Here is an 18,950-nt window from a genome sequence, read left to right on the forward strand (position 1 = left end):
TTTACTTTTCTCAGCTCTCAGTGATCTGTTCATGCCTTGCTGAACTTTCACTGTAGTACTGGCTTACTTTCACTTATAACCCACTCCTTTTGAGTCTCTCTGTGCTACTTCTGCCTTCTAGCATTTTACTGTCACATTCACCACCCCCTGACCCCACCCCGTGACAGGTTGGACCAGAGGCCCTGGAACTGCCACCCATTTAAAACCAAAGGGAATAGTCGGGGCTAACCATCAGCAGTAAAGGGAACAAAAAGATGCCGAGACGTTTTTGCAAACCAGTCGGTCCTTTGAACCCGTGTGTATGTCTAGTGCCCCGGGTGCAGAGATAAATAAGTCGGCGTTCCTGGTGTTCAGTAGCCCAGGATTTTTTGTGGTGACAGGAAAGCAAACAGAAAAATGACAAACAGTATGGTAAATGCTTTCAAGCACAGATGAGAATGGACAGGCTAGAGGGAGTCCGACCAACCTGTAGAAGGAGTAAGAGATCTTGACCGGACGCTTAGAGGAGTCCGTTTATTTAGTGTTTCTAAAATATTTACTCAGCACCTCTCTTGTGCTAGGCACTGTGGGTTCAGTGGTGAAAAAGCCTGTTGGTTCCTTACCTCGTGGACTTTCTGGAGAGGAAAGACAGATTTTAAACCAACAATGAAACGGCCACGAACGTGAAAATATTTTGGAGGAGGAAAACAAGAAGCTGGGGTTAAGTGAAGGGCGAGTGTGGGCATTGTGGCAGAGGGGCTTGAGGTGGAGCTGTCCACGGGCCTCTTGGGCAAAGTGATTCCTCAGCTGTCCTTGCAAAAACAGTTCCAGGAAGAGTGGTCTAAGTGGAGGGAGCAGCATTTGGGAAGATCCTGGGGCATTCAGCCCTGTCACAGTCACCACCACGAGGGCTTTCACGAGCCATCCTGCAGCCTGCACGGCACATAGCACAGCACTTGCGTGGGGAGGCCAGGTGGCCAGGGCACAAGGAGGGCATGCGCTCACAAAGCACATATTTGCATTTTTGGAACATCTTATGTATACACACCTAGCAGTTTGTCATTGAGTTGATATATATATATATATTTTTTTTAAGTAAGCTTCACGCCCGGCGTGGAGCCAAGCATGGGGCTTGAACTCAGGACCCTGAGATCAAGACCTGAACTGAGTTCAAGCGTCAGCTGCTTAGCCAACTGAGCCATCCAGGCACCCCGTCACTGAGTTGATAAATTTAATAATTATTTTATCAGTGGTTTTTATTATGACTTGAGGTGAAATGGGAATTAGCATTTAGAACTGAAGAGTATTATATAATTCTTTGCTGAGCTATATTATGAAGAGAACTTAGGCAGGATGAGAAAAATGATTCTTTTCCCCCAAGGAAGTGGAAATCATTATTTTTGCAATCCTCAGAGGCACATAAAACATCCCGAAAGCTAAAACGGCAGCTGGGTGTTCAGAGAAGCCTGGGGGATAGGCTGGCTGAGGGATCATTTCCTGAGAGTGAGTTGCGTTCACATAGGAGCTGACTTTTAAGGGAGCCCACGGGGAATCTCCTCCCTTCTGCACTTTGAGAGCACCTGCCATCTGACAGGTTTTTCTTTTCTGAGATCTTGCCTGTTAGGTGAGGAGAGTGAGCCGTAAGTCCTCAGGGGTCTGGGTCTGTGTGTCGCATTGCCCCCGAATGCCTGAAGGCATTCTCCCTTTTTTAGGTGTTGAAGGATGCTCGTGTTCGGCCACGGGTAGAGCTGATGCTGACCGGTCTCGTGCTCTGAGCAGTGGGGACGGGGGAAGGCACGGGGTCTCTGTGGCGGAGTCTGAGCCGCCTCCTGCCGCATGTGGGCTGTGGGGCTGGCCTTCCTGAAGGCCTTTCCTTGGCTGCACATATCTGAGCCTGAGCTCACCCTCTGCCTCTCGGCAAAACGCGATTTTCTGGTTTTAGTGGAATATTCCAAAACTATAAATAAATAACTTGTGATTAATTGTTCTTTGATACAAACGTCAGTAAGCTACCGTAATAAAGGATAAAGATGTATCCCGGTGGTTTTTTTTAACATGGATTTATTTATTTTTCCTTTCCAAGTTATCCATTCAATTAGAGATTACAAACCAGGGGGAAAATATTGCCGTTTTCTTAGTTGTAACACGACTTAAAGCCCTCCATAACGTGCGCGTTAGGTGCTATCTCTGGGGTGGCTCTCCCAGACCCTTGGTCCCTGGGCCCTAGACCAGTGAGGTGGACCTTGTCCTGTTTCTTCGTGCCCCATCTCTCCTGTTTTGTTCTACATTTATCACCCACTCTACCTTAATTTTCTACCTATTCCCCTTTTCCCAACTCATTTTTCACCTTTAAGTCAGCCGAGCCAAAGGGCAGCAGTGTGGCGTGTTGAAAAGTCAAGATCGGGAAGCCAGGGCCCAGCCTGATGCCTGCGTTCGCCTCCCTCTGGCCCCACGTCCTAGTGCTCTTAGTGCGTGAGGGAGGAGGCGGGTGGCGATGCTCACGCAGGGCCTCGTGGGGGATGAGCATGCGTTTCTCTTTCCCTCCCTTGCTTCCTCCTCTCCTCCCTTCCTCCCTTCTTTCTTCTCTTCCTCCTTTCTTTTCTCTTTTTCTCTCTCTGCCTGCCTCTTTCCCTTTTCGTTTCTTCACTCTCTCTCTTCCTTCCCTCCCTGCCCTGTTTCCTTCCTTCCCGCCTGCCTGCCTGCCTTTTAAAGCAAGGGAGAAGCCCTAACTCCCTTAGCCCCTATACCTTCCCCAAACATAGCAGCCCCTGAATTCTCTCTTTGAAATCCCTTGGAGGTCTTCTTTTTTTTTTTAATGTTAAAAAGTGTCAGGATTTTGTGATTGCATTAGTGGAATAAACTTTTTTCTTTTTTAAAAAAAATATTATTGTCAACTTGGTTTCCATACAACACCTGGTGCTCATCCCAACAAGTGCCCTCCTCCCTGCCCATCACCCAGTCCCCCCCCCCATCAACCCTCAGGTTGTTCTCTGTATTTAAGAGTCTCTTATGGTTTGCCTCCCTCCCTCTCTGTTTGTAACTTTTTACCCCTTTCCCTTCCCCCATGGTCTTCTGTGAAGTTTCGCAGGATCCACATATGAATGAAAACATATGGGATCTGTCTTTCTCTGCCTGACTTATTTCACTTAGCATAATACCCTACAGTTCATCCACGTTGCTGCAAACGGCAGGATTTCATTCTTTCTCATTGCCAAGTAATATTCCATTGTATATATAAACCACATCTTCTCTAATACGTCATCAGTATTATTTTAAATTTCTCCTTTTAAATACTTATTTTTTTTATTCTATTACAGCCCAATGATGATAATTACCCAGAAGATCACTAGTTTGGCTTATGAAATTCATGATGGTAAGAATTTAGAAATTAACTTTTCATCACCGCAAGAAATCCTATTCCAATATACTTTCACTTGAGATAAGACCCTAACTTTCTGCATTAGAGGAGGTAAGAGACAGGAATATTCAACTCTGCTTAGGTTCATTAAAGTGTGTTTATTTACTATTTTTTTTTGCAGTTTTTCATCTTAATTTCACACCTGATTTAGTGACAAAAACTTTTAGTAAGAGTGGGGTCCGTCATATGACCAACATTAGTGGCAGTATAAGATATAAAAGAAATAGACATTTGGTCTCAATCAAGTTTTATTGGTCCCTGCTTCGTCTTTGTTACATTTTTATTAATTAGTATTTGAATGCTTTTCCCCCATCCCTCATCCCTTGTATATACAATACACGCACGCACAATTACATGTATTTTTAGCATAAATATTTATATATTCATATTTTCAATCTTCAGTGAATGGACACCTTGCCATAGGAAATGCTAACACTCTGGGCTGTGAGTCATGAGTTAGACTCTGGTTTCTTCCCATACTGGAGGGACATCCCCGTCAGACTGGTCATCCGTAGTGGCCCACAGAGCTTTTTACGTGAGGTTTTTAGCCCCACTGCATAGAGCACCCATCCTGTGCCATCTGCTAAGGAACACCTACAGATATGTTTTAAGTATATTGTTTGCTTCTTAATTTAGTTCTCCTTTGGTCTTTAAATTGGGCTTAGAATCTAGTAATGTATAATCGTAAGTCCTAGCCTCCTCTTTGGGGAGAGAAGGTAAAGATGATGTATGTATACAGTTTTCATTCATTAGAGTCAGAGAGAGGTAGGGAAATCATTTCTTGCTTTATGTTGAGCTTCTCGTTCGTAATACTGATGTTAGTCAATCATCTAACAATAGAAACATTTTGATGCCCCCGTCTGTTTTTTTTAATGTTTACTTATTTATTTTGAGAGAGGGGCAGAGAGCATCAGCCGAGGAGGGACAGAGACAGAGACATAGAATCCAAGCAGGCTCCGGGCTCTGAGCTGTCAGCACAGAGCCCAACATGGGGCTTGAACCCACAAACCATGAGACCATGACCTGAGCCGAAGTCAGATGCTCAACTGACTGAGCCACTCAAGTGCCCCTTAAATGCCGCCTTTTGAAAGTCATAGTGTTTATTATAAAATATGCTAGCATTTTAGAATTTTTTTTTATTATTCTCAAATTAGTTAATATACAGTGTAGTCTTGGCTTCAGGAGTAGAATCCAGTGACTCAGCACTTACATATAACACCCATGGAATTTTTAAGTTAATAATAATTCCTCTAGAGAAGTCTCAGATTTGTGCCTTGATGTGTGTTATTTATCTTATACAGACCTAGACATGTTGGGTTCCATGGTGGTCCTTTGACGTGATTGAACCGATGTGACAATGAGAAAGAAAGGAACCAGTTACACCAAAAGTTGGGATTATAGCATGAATTTCCACTGAGAAAATGGTAGAAGTGTGAATGGGGGAAAATGCCATTCATGGGGGAAATCACAGTTGACCAAAGTACCTGTTTTTATTTCCCAGGGATGTTTCGAAAGGATGAAGAACTGACTGCATCACAGAGAGGTCTGGCTGTAAGGTACGTGCCCTTCCGTGGTGTCCCGCCATGGTTCACGCTGTCTCTACCTGGGATATACTCGACTCTCATGGCTAAGGCTGCCTTGTCCTCCTAGAGGTACCGACTTCGTGAAAACCAAAGCTTCCTCCCTCCGCACACCTCCCTCCACCAAATCTGGCTGGGTGAGGCTACATGTCCCTTCTAAGGCTCATATGGCACCTTGGATATATCATCACATAGTACGTGCCTCCTGTGTACCATGAGGGTATCACCAAATTTTCTGTCTCTCCTGTGACTTTCTGAGTTCCTGAAGACAGCAAGATCATATAGTCTTCGTGTCTGCCATGTAGTAATGAGTGATAATCTCCACTTCCATTTACAGACCAATAACTCAATAGCAGGTACTGAGTTAAGATATGTTAATATAGCACATAGATGCCATGTTTTGAAACAACAAAGAACCAGTAAAATATTCTCAATATTCTTTGAGGAATTCATTCTGGGTTGGTTTCTACTTCCTTTATTATAGTACTCTGTTGTCTTATCTAAGGAATAGCTTAATTTCTTGGATAGGGTCTATCTTAATACAATTAGGCATCAAAAACTCATTTTACCTAAAGGAAAAATTCCTTGGAAGCCCCTTGCTTTCTGTAAATCAAAAACTAACAGGTGCCTGGCTGTCAGAAGAATGAGGTTAAGAGACCCTACCCTGAGGCTTCCCTCTTGGCAGCATATCTTGGGAATCTTCTTATGTTTTCCCCACCTTTAAAATTACTCCATTTTGATATTCTCCGTAGTCCGTATTTACATATCAGTAAACACACACTTGAACAGACAGTTGATGAGCGGGCACTTTGATCTGGATTCTGGGGTCTTTAGGAGTCCTCGGCCCATCCCTGCCACCTCTCGTTAATGGACACTCAGCTCCCAGTTCCGCCTTGCCCTCCCCCCACACACCTGCCTAGCAAAACCCCAAACGCCATTAAATTCAACTCTCCGCCTACCCAGACCGCGGAAGGGAGCAGACTGGAAGAACGTTCGTCCCCGTTGGCTGCACTTGTTTTGACGGGGTGGCCCCACATTTAACATTAGGGCCTTAGCGTGGCCAGTGGCCGCGGTGCGTCTTCTGGTCCGCTCCCGCGAGCGCACTCTCCTTCCTCAGACGCCCCGTACACCCTCCCCCAACTCAGGGTGGCAGCAAAGTTACTTCATTCTGCAACCACTAAAGCTGCCAAGCTGCCTGTGTCTGTAACGCCATGCTCCACTTCCTGTCCCGTCCCAAGCGCTGCCCATAGTCCAGCCCAAGGCCAACTTCTCACTTCTCCCTGAGTCCAGCTGCTTTTAACTCCAGGATCTTGCTTCTCGCCCCGGCCTGGGCACTGTCACTCGTCATTTCTCCCTGTCTTTTCGCACTGAAAGGAGAAACACCTTTACCTCACTTTCCCTGCGAGCTGCCTCCCCAGTACTCTGCAGCCTTGTAGAGCAAGCCTCTGTGAGAGATTTGTGTCGCCGTCTCCCCTTCCCCACCCCCCTGCTCTCCTCAGCCCACGGCACTCGGGTGTGTCCCCACTACTGGCCTGATAGCGTTTTTGCAGGTGGCCTTACCCTCGGCAGACGTAATTGTCAGCCTCCCAGCACCATCTGACCCAGCCGATCCGTCAGGCCTTGAACTACATTCCTCACGTGCCTTCCAGGAGGCCACCCTCCTGTGTTCTTCCCACCTCTCTGGCTGTTTCCGTCTGTCTTCTTTGCTGAATCCTCCCCCTCTGAGGCTCACCACTAAAGACTCATGGGCTCCGAGGCCATCCTTGGACTCCTCCGTCTTCTCTGGGGATCACGTGCCGTCCACTGGCCTTCAATACGGTCCACCTATTGGAAGTCTTGTAACTGTCTTCCCACGGCACCTCTCTTCTGAGTTCCAGCCTCACCCTCCTCTGCCATTTCAACATCCTGGCGTGGATCTGAGCAGGTGTCTCAAATAGGACAAGTTCCAAAAAGAGTTCCTGATTTCCGTCTCCTTCTTCCCTCTCCCCGGCCCACTACCTGCTTAGTTAACAGCAGTGCCATTTGAAACTAGCCTCTTAGGGCAAAAACCGAGGCAGACTCATGCTTTCTTACTGCAAATCCACTTCTCTGGCAAGTTGAAGACCTTGGAGACCTGTTTCTCATCTGAACATGACATCTGACCGTCCCTGATCAGACTGGCTTCTCACCATTCCCACTGACATTGCCCCAGCCCGACCTCGCCCTCTGCCTGGCCTACTGGAAAAGCCTCCCCAGCAGGGCTCCGTTTTCTCCCTTTTTTCCCTCCACGGTCTGCATTTCACTCAGCAGCCACAGGTCTTGCCGACTTGCGTTGGATCATACTATTCCTCTCTTCTGAGGAAAAGCCCACAGCGGCTCCTCATGGAATTAACTGGGGGTGGACTAACACACTTAGGACCGCCAGGTACGGGGCCCGACGAGGGCCCTAGTTCTACACAGACCCGCTTGTCAGAAACCCCCCCTTCCCTGCCATCACTCTCTGTCCCTTGGCCCTCCTTTGTTTTTCTTCACAGTATATGTTATTGTCTGATAGTATAGATTTATTTTCGATTGTCCCTCTTTCTGTCCCCTTAATGAAACAGCTGTGTGCAGAGAGAGCTCGTTTATGATTATATCCTCATCGCCGAGATAGTAGCAGCTCACCCCTGGGGGTGCTTGCGCGCCCTCCCCGGGGACATCAGACAATGTCTGGAGACAGTTTTCGTTGTCACAGTGGAGAGGGGTGACGCTACTGACATCTAGCGGGTGGAGGCCAGGATGCCGCTAAACACCCTCCAGTGCGCAGGACAGCCCCCTGCAACAAAGAGTTATTGTCCAAGAAAGCCCGTAATGCTGAGATTGAGAAGCTCGAACCGAGGACCCAGTGGAGTTGACCCCAAATAAACGCCTATGGAACGAAAAATGGTTCTGTCATTTCATGTCATAAAGGACATGCCTCTCATTTTAAGTAGCAAATGTTATAATTAGCTACTCAGGACGTAAAATGACTTGTCATTTGTTGTGGCAGTTGAGCCAGGACAACTTCAGCAAATGTCATGGTTCAGAGTTATCTCCTGTCCTTGCAAATTGTGACACACTGCTTGACTTGGGAGGACTGAGCTGCACGCCTTGAGAACCTGGCATTGTTTCGGGGCTTGAAATACTCAGTGTTGAAATGGAGCTGTTTTGGGGGAGCGCAGGAAGTTCGTCACTTCGTGATTGCAGGGCACGCACCCTTGTTTGAGGCAGTGAGAAAGCATTCTCTTTCAGCATCACGGGAAGAAAGGCAAGAGAAAATCTGCCAGCAGCATGTTTCTCGCCTCAATTTTGAGCCTTCAATAGAGAAGACGTAAAGCTCAAAACAATTTTAAATGTGGAAAAATAATTCTGGAAGAATCTAAAAAGGAGTTTGGCTCCGTGGTGATCCAGCTAGTATCAGATGGACAGGAAGCACAGTTTTCTTTTTTATGGTTTTTTTTTTAATAAAGACACATATGAGGGGGGGTTCTGTCAACTTCTCTTGGCCACAAAGAGTGTGCTTTTTTAAGGAAAGCACTTCTCACATTTAGAGAGGAAGGAAGGATGGTAACATCTTCCAGAAGCCTGCTTCCTGTCCCCAGGTGTAGCTGTTCTTTTAAAAATCTCTTTTTTAAGTTTATTTATTTTGAGAGAGAGACTGAGCACAAGTGGGGGAAGGGGAGAGAGAGAGAGAGTCCTAAGCAGGCTCAGCACTGCTAGAGCAGAGCCCAAGGTGGGGCTCGAACTCATGAACCATGAGATCGTGACCTGAGCCGAAATCAAGAGTTGGACGCTTAACTGACTGAGCCACCCGGGTGCCCCAGCTGTTCTTTTATTTATGGTAGTTTATGATTGTCAGTGGACAGCGGACTTGATAAATGGAGCTGCTTTTAGGAAATCGATAAGGGGAGCCTGGGTGGCTCAGTAAGTTGAGTCTCCGACTCTTGGTTTCGGCTCAGGTCACGATCTCCTGGTTCGTGAGTTCGAGCCCCGTGTCGGGCTCCACGCTGACAGCTCAGAGCCTGCTAGGAGCTCCCTCTCTTTGTGCCACGTGTGTGCATGTGCTTGCTTTCTCTCTCAAAATAAAGAAATAAACTTAAAAAAAAAAAAAAGAAAATCAATAAAATGCAGACTGCTAAGTCACTTGTATGATAACGTATGTATTTTTTACCTGGTTACCTGCAGTAAGAACTAGAATGCTCTGTAAACTTTAGATACCACGTGCCATTTGCACAGACCTCAGAGCATTTGAATGGAAAATGTTGCAAGGCATCCCTCATTGCTTTCTCACACCCACATGCAGTGTATCAGCAAACCCTTAGGGTGTCCTGCCAGAATATACGCCAATGCTGCCTCCCAGCCACTGTCCTCTCCTGCCTAGAGATCCCAGTGGCCTCCTGGCTGGTCTTCTGGCTTCCACTCGTGTCCTGCCCATCCTCAGGGGCTACAGGGCTTCTTTTGCAGCATAGGTCTTTTAAAAACCCTCCTGTAGTGTTTCATCGCATTCAGAATAAAGTCCGAAAGTTCCTACCATGGCTTAGAAGGCACGCCCCATATGATCTCCCCTCGGTTCTCTCGGACTTTCTCCACGTCTCAGCCCCTTCTAGCAACAGCAGCCTCCCTGCTGCGGGGCACGCTCCATCTCAGTGATTTTGCACACACTGTGCCCTCTGCCCTGATCCTTGTCGCAGATACTCACAGGACTCCCCGTCTCACTCCTTCTGGGCTCTGCCCAGATGTTGTCTTGTGAGAGAGGCCTTCTTTGACTTGTTCATGTAATGGTAATAGCAATAGTAAAAGTAATAATAGAAACCTTTCTCTTTGTGGTACGTTCCATCTCTGAAAATACTTCATACATGTTTTTAAAGTATCTGTTTTTTGCATCTTCTATGTGAATGCAGAATATGTCTCTATTTTGTTCACTGCAGTATCTCTAGACCCTAGAGCAGGTGGGCATATACTCGGGGCACACATAAGATTTGTCGAGTGCTTGAATGGTTAGCCAGTCAGGGATGATTCTTCATGTCTTGTCCATCTTAGGTTTGTTGTATAATGAAGAAATTAAGTAGAAACCTGTTGTAGTTGGTCACGAAGGCCTGTATGGAGGCTCCCTTTCCCAGAAACACCAGTGAGCATCACTGCTTCCTGGTCTTTTATATTCTTACTGTTTGGGGACACCCAGGTAGCTCAGTCAGTTGAATGTCCGACTTCGGCTCAAGTGCTATGATCTCATGGTTCGTGAGTTTGAGCCCCGCCTTGGGCTGTCTGCCGTCAGCACGGGATCCGCTTGGGATCCTCTGTTCCCCTCTCTCTGCCCCTCCCCCTGCTTGCCCTCTCTCTCGCCCTCTCAAAAATAAATCAACATTTTAAAAAATTCTTATTGTATGAATGCAACTGAAAATTGAAGCTTGTTTTATTTTGGAAACGGTAAGGGCAGTGAGGAAGAAGATGATTATTCCTATCAGATTTTCTGAACGCTTACGTCACATCTCACAAGCTGCGCGTTTTCCATTTACAGACGCATGCCAAGCCTCCTGGAGTACTTAAGTTACAACTGTAACTTCATGGGCATCCTGGCAGGCCCACTCTGCTCCTACAAAGACTACATTACTTTCATCGAAGGCAGATCGTACCACATGACACGGTCAGGCGAAAACGGAAAAGAAGAAATACAGAACGAGAGAGCAGAGCCATCTCCAAATGTAAGGTCATGAGGTTTATCTGGAGCCTTGATAGCTTGTATTGACTAATGTTGTTTGTTTAAAGATTCTACTGTTTTCAAGTTTTGAACTTACCCATCTATTTCTTTGAAAATATTTTTCTAAGATAAATGACCCTTCACACTGTACCTAGTAATGATGCCCAGTAGAAGTACAGTCATGATCAAAGAACAAAATGAAGGTTACTTTACAAGCTATGCTGAGATCCTTAGTGAGAGTGATGCTTTATAGTTACGGGATATTTTCCAGGAGAGCCGTTTGCCTGGAACTGACGCAACCTAATTTTCTAGGCTCTTTCCTTACCTGTATGCCATGTTCCCCTAATTCCCCTGTTCTCCTCCCCTGCCTTCCCTGTCCTCTTCCTGATCATCGCTAGTTGAAATCTTACTCCTCTTTAAAAGCCTACATCAAATACCACCTTTTCCATAAAACTTTTCCTGATTCCCACAATAAAAAAGTTAATAATGGAGCATCTGGGTGGTTCATTCAGCTAAGCCTCTGACTCTTGATTTCAGCTCAGATCACGACCTCACGCTTTGTGAGTTTGAGCCCCAAGTCAGGCTCTGTGCTGACAGTGTGGAGCCTGCTTGGGATCCTCTCTCTTTCCCCTCTCTCTGTCACTCTCTCTGTCTCAAAATAGGTAAATAAACTTTTTAAAAGAGTTAATGGTAGCTGACACTTTGATAGCGTTTCCCATGTGCCAAGTCCTGCCGTGGACACTTCACGGTTGCTCTCTCAGCCCCCCAGCACAAGGCAGGTGCTGTTACTCTCACCACTGAATGGACGAGGAAACTAGGCCCACGTCATTTGACCAGGATTGCCCAGGTTGGCTGTGGGAGAACTCGGGTTCAAACCCAGGCAGTCTGACTATGAAGTCCGTGCTAAATTGCCTCACAGCGGAGCATAAACTTTATTTCCTCTGAACTGCTGGGAATGATGCTCCTTTATCAAGAAGGGCTCTCAGGCTTTGTGCCAGCTGAGTTTCTGGATTTGATCTGGTAGAATCTTTTGTGGTTTTTAAAAAAATTTTTTTAATGTTTACTTTTTCTTTTTTTTTTTTTTTTTTTTTTTGAGAGATAGAGACAGCATGAGCTGGGGAGAGGCAGAGAGAGGGGGAGGAGACACAGAATCCGAAGCAGGCTCCAGGCTCTGAGCTGTCAGCACAGAGCCTGATGTGGGGCTCAAACTCACAAACTGTGAGATCATGACCTGAGCCGAAGTCGGATACTTAACCGACTGAGCCACCCAGGCACCATTTTTGTCTTTATTAAAAGTGACTTCCTTTTTAATGTTGGTTTCAAAGAAAAGAATGACGTTATTATAACAAGAGGTAGGCAAACTAACTATGGCCCATGGGCCAAATGCACTCAGCTGCCTGTTTTTGTTTTGGTCCTAGAAAAAAAATCTTTTTAATGTTTATTTGGTTTTGAGAGAGAGAGACAGAGCACAAGCTGGGAAGAGGCAGAGAGAGAGGGAGACACAGAATCCTAAGCAGGCTCCAGGCTCAGCTGTCAGCATAGAGCCCAACGTGGGCTCGAACCCATGAACCGTGAGCTCATGACCTGAACCAAAGTCGGACGCTTAACCGACTGAGCCCCCCAGGCGCCGCTGATCTGGTAGAATCTAAAAGTCCCATGAGAAATAGTCCAGTCAAAAAGTCTGAGACAAAAAAGGGAGCCAGTATGATTTTTCTGAATGTGGGGCTTGGAGCAAAGGATCACCCTCCTTTGAGTTTCTGTAAACTGAAGCATGAATGAAGAAAAGCACACCCAGTCTCTTCTCTGCCATGTGGCCCATCGTGTTTTATACCAAAAGGTGCTTTTGTCTTCCCACTTTCTATTACTGGTTACATATTAATTGATAAATGTTGTATCAAGCGGGATCAAATTTCAGGCTTGACATGGAGTACATTCAAATCTCTTCCATTGATTGTTTGGTGTCTCCAGGCTGACCACTTGACCCTTTAGCAGTCTCATTGCCATCAGAGAAAGGAAGGATAATTATAGATAGCTCTGATATTCCAGAATCTTACCCTGGAGTAGTAGAAAGAGTATTAAAAGCTAGGATTCAAGATACTGGACATAATGTTATATAATACTAGAAAAATTTCAAGTGCTTCAAACATGTGAATAGTAGTAAATCACACCCAACAAAGAATAATACAAATGTATTCATTCCTTCTGTCACCTCACTCTGAATTTTTATGGGATGCACTCTCAGAAAATGTCACTTTCCTTTTTTGGGTTATAGACATCATAAACCAGAGGTTGTTGGCAATGGCAAACACTCTTAATGTATGATCTCACTGTCTTAATGTATTTGGAATTGAAATTCCAGAGGCATAAAATTTACACAGTCGGAGGTGGTAGTGATTTACAGATCACTCAAAGGTATTTGGAAGCTCTCTGTGCATCAGTGGCGCGGGTAGACTCTTGGGATCCAAAGTAGGGCGGTCAGGTAGCCAGTGGCCCTTTTGTTGGGGACCTCCCAACTGTCTTCATCTAGGTAAGATACAGGTGTGGGTACTAAAACAAGGGCACAGCAGCTTAAACGGGTAGGACATCTGGTGTCAGTGGTCTGTGGATAATGTGGAGGCCCTGGGGGTGGGGGATCTAAGCTCTCCCCTGTGCTTGCCATCCTTGGGGTGTGGCCCTCATTTACACGGTTTAAGCTGGCTCACCGCAGGAGCTGTCCACGTTACTTGTGCCAACATCACGTGGACCTCGTGGCTACACTCAGCTGCGAAGCGGACTGTGCTGTGTGGTCTTCAGCTAGAGTTCAGTGCCCCCAAGTAAACATTCCATCGTTGTGCAAGAAGGGGAGGGTGGCTTCCGGGGAGCACCTGTCTGCCTCCGCCATGACGTCTGTAGGACTTTTCTCTGAGGCTGCTTAGTTTCTTAGTGAAGGATCCTCCAGCCTTCTGCAGTCTCACGAGGTAGATACAAAGTTGACTGCTGGTTTCTGGAGCGGGCCTGGTCAAGGGGGCTGAGGATTTCACCTCTCAGGATGCAGACTTCCTCCAGAGTCTCTACATTTCCATCCCAGCACTTACCCCGCCCCCCACCCTGGACCTGTGCCCCTAAGCCCGATCTTCTCTGGCTCAGCTTCTCTGAGAGCTAACGTCTGGCCCCCCTGCTGGAATGGTGGAAGGTGCCACCTTATTGAGCAGGAGACTCTGACACCCAGGGCCTGTACCCGGCTTCCCAGGCCCCCACCCTCGCCTCCCCGGGTCCCTGATCTCGCTTTGCCTCAGCCTTTTTGGGGAGCCTCATGGGCGAGTGTGCCTACCGCTGGTTGCGATCAGATGCGTGCTACTTGAAGTTTTGTTTTGAGACTGAGACCTGGAAACTTGCACACGTAGTCGGAAGGCTGCAGCCTTTCTCACTGTGTCCCTGAGATGACGCACCCACTTTTTAGGTTAATGTGTCAGGCCGTTTTCTCCAGCTCACCTCATTTGTAATTATAATTTCTCTCTAATTACCTGCTTTAAATCTCTTCTCAAATGTATAGGTTAGATATTTTGGGAAGAGGTGAAGAAAAGGTAGCCTTTTCCGTACTGGAGGAGGCTTTCAAAGACACGGAGGAAATAAGAATACGAGCTGCAGCGAGGAGCCCTTGACCACTCAGCACCTCCTCGCAAGGCCAGCCCCAGAACAAATAACGCTCTTCCAGCAGTGCAGCGAGCCGGGCATGTGCTTTGACTCCTGCCTCTGAGCCGTTTCTTTTGGCGGCGTTACAGAAAGTGTTCACATATGAACGTTCATTTGCGGGTTAATTTGAATATTATTAGGTTGCTGAGCAGGACACTCAAAATGCAAGTATTTTGTTACCTCCCATGACCTGGATACAGCCAGCCCTTCCTTTCTTCCACCTGCTTCCCTCCCTCGGCAGGGGCCGTCACCTCCCTTACACCGAGTCGGATTGAAATATTCCGGCCTACTAATAATCCAAAAACACCACGAGTTGGGTTCTCTTACGGTGATTTCGCCTTTCCAGGATACAGTAAAGAATGGCTTTTTTTCTTTCTTTTCCCCATCAGAGTCTTCTGTGCAGATGTTTTTTGTTTTCTCGGGCGTGTGGTTCTTTTAGTTTTGTGAATAAAATTGCATCCAAGAACTTTCAGATTTAAAGAGATGTATGAATTGTTTGTTGCAAAAATAATGTTCATGAGATGCGTAGCGTTCGGGAAATACAGGGTAAAAGCACAATGGAGTAATCAACTGCGTATGAGTGTGTATATTAAATGTACAATCCACCACCAAAAGTTTTTAACGTGACTATTTTCGTGTACTCACACCTACGCGCCTGTGTTTGCTTTCAGATTTTTTTTTTAACCGAAAGCTTTGAAAATACAAATTGGTATTTCTAGTGATTTGAGCCATACTCCGGAGGCGTTAGTTGGAGAGAAGGCTGGAAACGGTCCTACTGTGAGACCATGAAGGCTTCAAATGCCGAGCGCAGCGTAGCTGATGATTTTTCACCGGGAAAGTTCTAGAATTAATGCTGCATTTGGGAAGATGAATCCAGCAGTAGTGGGTGGAACGAATGAAAAGGGAAATGGATTAAGTTTATGAAGTCTTGTCTGGTTCTGTCAGGTTGCAGTTATTCAGAAGCTCTTAGTCTGTGGACTTTCCTTACTATTTCACTTGACCATCTCTAACACCTTACCTGTGGAGTATAACATCGATGAGAATTTTCAAGCTACCGCTTCATGGCCAACAAAAGTCATCTATCTTTACGTCTCTCTTCTGGCTGCCCGACCCAAATACTATTTTGCGTGGACATTAGGTAAGTGACACGTGGTAGACCTCACTGTTCATGTGCTGAAGTGTATCTTACCCAGTGGCTAGCCAGCAGAGTGCCCTCTTGAGGAGATACAGTTAAAGACCAATTAGAAACATTAGTCATCTATTAGAAGACACAAACCTTGCAGCTCGTATCCTAAATACAAGGATATATCCTACAAACTGTTAGGATGGCCTCAAAACTGGCTCAAGGCCCATTTTATTATAATATCAGATAAAAATGAGGATAAATCTATTTTTGCTGTTTAAGAATAAAAGATCCTAGTATATGATAAACATGTACCTTCTGAGAGAACGTGGTAGATTGTTACATAGGTTTTTCACCTTCTTTTTCACTTTGTTTATTGCAGCGGATGCTATTAATAATGCTGCGGGCTTTGGTTTCAGAGGATATGATGAAAATGGAACGGCTCGTTGGGACTTAATTTCCAACTTGAGAATTCAGCAAATAGAGGTTAGTAAATCATTAACAAGTCAGTTACCCTATGATACTTTACGTACCCCACTTTGCTTTTACAGGTCATGACGCGATGTCCCAAGAGTGATGTTGAAGGCTTTTTAACAATAATAACTTATTTTTCCATTCAGCCAATATTTGTGGGTTGTCAATCATGTGCCCCTGGCGCTGGGGATCTAGCGGGTAAGATTGGTGTGACCTGGGCCCTTCGATCGTGGGGCTTTAATCTAGTGGGTGCTACAGAAGGGTAGATTGGGGTCAGAGGGATATAGGGTGTGTGTGGGCTACAAGATAAGGTCCAACTCAGATGAGGTAGCTCAGGGAGGGGTCCTGAAGGAAATAGTCTTAAGCTGAGTCCTAAATGTTAAGGAGGAGGTTGCCAGGCACTCCAAGTAGAGGGTGATCAACCTGAGAAAGGATTTGTGGCTCATGTTGGGTCATAATAGAGGAAGTGGTGACTGGAGACTGGAGACACAGAAGCCAAGCCGAGATACTTTCAGAGGCTGTATTAAGAGTTTTGAGCTCTCCTAAGAGCGATGGAGTGTGGTGGATGGGTTTTATGCAAGTGAGGTGGTCACAGCTGTGGTTTAGAAGGGTCTGGCTATGTTAGGTAGAATGAGTTCCCCTCGTGGAACAGAGTGGTCTGTTAGGAGGGTGTTGTGTTAATCCAAGGTGATGGTGACCTAAACTAGAGTAGGGACAGTGGGGCCGGAAAGACATAAGCACCTTGGAGCACTGTTCCAGAGATTCAGCAGAACCCGGTGATATGCTGGCATCAGCAAGAGAGCATGAGTTATAAATTGGGACCAGATATCTGGCTTAAACCAGTTTTATGGCGATGCCTTTTCCTGGGAGAAGGAACAAAGAACAGGTACAGGTTTGAAGGGGAAGAGACTGTGTGTTCAGATTTCAGACTTAACTAAGTTGTCCGGCAGACAAACCAGTGATCAGACGCTAGCTGCAGCATCTGAGCTGGAGATCCTAATTGGGGAACTAGAAGCATATAGCATTTCAGGTTTTGGGGGGAAACCACGAGAGTAGCCATGAGAGAGCAGCGAGAGACCGAGAAGGGATGTGAAGCCCCAAGGAGCACCTGTGCCCTTGGCTGGGCAGAGGAAGGCAGGTCAGGAGAAGGAGCCAGAGAAAGGAGAGGAAAAGCAAAAGTAGACGTTGCTTTGCAAGCCTGAGAGAATTATTCCAGCAGTAGCAATTACCAAAACCTAAGGTGAAAAGTTGACCGACGACTTGATAATGAATGGGTCAGGCTGGACCCGCCGCTGAGCCTTACCGTCACTGAACGTTCATCACCAAAAGTGGGACAGTCAGTCATTAAGCGCCTGTGGAGGTGATGCCATAGGAAACACAGCACCGTCTTTCAAGTACTTTGCCAATACAGTTCAATGTGGTTAGGTCTCTAGATCTTTCTGAATGTAGAGGGAGTGTGCAGTATGGAGAAGTAAGTTAAACGCTGGATCCAGAAGCGGGAAATCTACAGGACAAAGGACCCAATTTTCCCCACAAGTAAATGCCACAGAAGAGTGGGGGGCAGGGAGGGGCCGCTGCAGATTCAGAGAGCAGAGCCAAACACATCATTGCACACTTGTTTGCACCCTGACTGAAAAGACCAACTGGAAAACCATGTTTTTAAACAGTCGGGATATTTGGCCACAAAATGAGCGTTAAATGATATTAAGGAGTTAATACTTAGTTTTGTTAGGTCCGATCTTGGTTCTTTGAAAGTCCAGTAAATTCTGAACTATGTACAGGTGAAATAAGATGTCTGATACTTGCCCTGAAATTTTCCTACGATGTCAGTAATGAAAATGGGGAAGGGGAAGGAAAAGCGTAAAGTGTGGAAATTGAGTGATGAGTGTATGTATGGCAGTGTTTCTAACTTTCTGTTCATTACCGCCACCCTGAGGAGGTTTTGAGACATGTGTCACCTCATCAACCCCCCCCCCCCGTGAACTTTAATACTGCATACACGTATGTCCGTTTATATATCATGTGTATACACATATGCTTTTATACATAAAACGAGTAAGCCTTTTTTGCCCCCAAGAACCAGTTTTCATCCTCTTGGGGGCAATATCGCCCTTGGTGAGAATGCATGGTCTAAGAAAAAGTAAAGAAGGGGCCGCCTGGATGGCTCAGTCGGTTAAGCATCCGACTTAGGCTCAGGTCGTGATCTTGCGGTTCTTGAGTTCGAGCCCCACATCGGGCTCTCTGCTGTCAGCGCAAAGTCCACCTCAGATCCTCTCTCTCCCTCTCTCTCCGCCCCTCCCTTGTGTGTGCTCTCTCTCTCTCTCTCTCTCTCTCTCAGAAATAAATAAACATTAAAAAAAATTTTTTAGAGAAAAAATAAAGAAGAAGGAGCTAGTTTCCTGAAGGAGGGGAGGGTGGTCAGTGTTGGATGCGACTGAGATACGGGCAGTAAGAGCAGGACTCAAATGCCAGCAGCTGTAACACCTGGGGGTTGAGTGATGATTTTGGTAACGGTTTCATGGGAGGGATAAGCTATAAAAGCCAGATGATACAACTCTTAGGCATTTATTACCTGTACAAGGAAGGAGGGTAGAGATAAGGCCATAGCTGAGGGGAACAGGTGAAGGCGAGAGTTTTGTTTAATTTTGTTTTAAAACGGAAAGATTGAGGGGTGCCTGGGTGGCTCAGTCAGTTGAGTGTCTTGACTCTTGGTTTTGGCTCAGGTCCTGATCCTATGGTTCATGGGATCAAGCCCTGCGTTGGGCTCCAGGCTGAGTGTGGAGCCTGCTTGGGATTTTCTCTGTCTCTTTCTGCCCCTCCCATGCTCGCATGTGGGCTTGTGTGCACGTGCATGTGCACTCTCTCAAATAAGAAAAAAAGTATGGATTTAAGACAAGTCTCAAGTGTTATATGATATTCTGCACTTGGATTCAGAGGTTATAAGTGGAGAAGACGGAAAGTACGGTTGATCTGGGACTCGGAGTTTGATAAGCAGATGAATTAAAAGGA

At 46.1% G+C, this 18,950-nt stretch overlaps 1 protein-coding gene across 6 annotated transcripts in view; it reads left to right on the forward strand.

The window, feature by feature from the left end:
- MBOAT2 (membrane bound O-acyltransferase domain containing 2) overlaps nucleotides 1-18,950 on the forward strand; it is a 125,906-nt gene that overhangs the window by 97,451 nt on the left and 9,505 nt on the right. For all 6 annotated transcript variants that reach the window (XM_023252136.2, XM_023252133.2, XM_045054995.1 and 3 more), the window contains 5 exons: nucleotides 3,297-3,352; nucleotides 4,899-4,953; nucleotides 10,493-10,676; nucleotides 15,290-15,482; nucleotides 15,850-15,953. In XM_023252136.2, the coding sequence (XP_023107904.1) occupies nucleotides 3,297-3,352; nucleotides 4,899-4,953; nucleotides 10,493-10,676; nucleotides 15,290-15,482; nucleotides 15,850-15,953 (592 nt within the window). The remainder of the gene's footprint in view (nucleotides 1-3,296; nucleotides 3,353-4,898; nucleotides 4,954-10,492; nucleotides 10,677-15,289; nucleotides 15,483-15,849; nucleotides 15,954-18,950) is intronic.

This window comes from Felis catus, chromosome A3 (assembly GCF_018350175.1).
Source record: "Felis catus isolate Fca126 chromosome A3, F.catus_Fca126_mat1.0, whole genome shotgun sequence".
Taxonomy (NCBI): Eukaryota; Metazoa; Chordata; class Mammalia; order Carnivora; family Felidae; genus Felis; species Felis catus.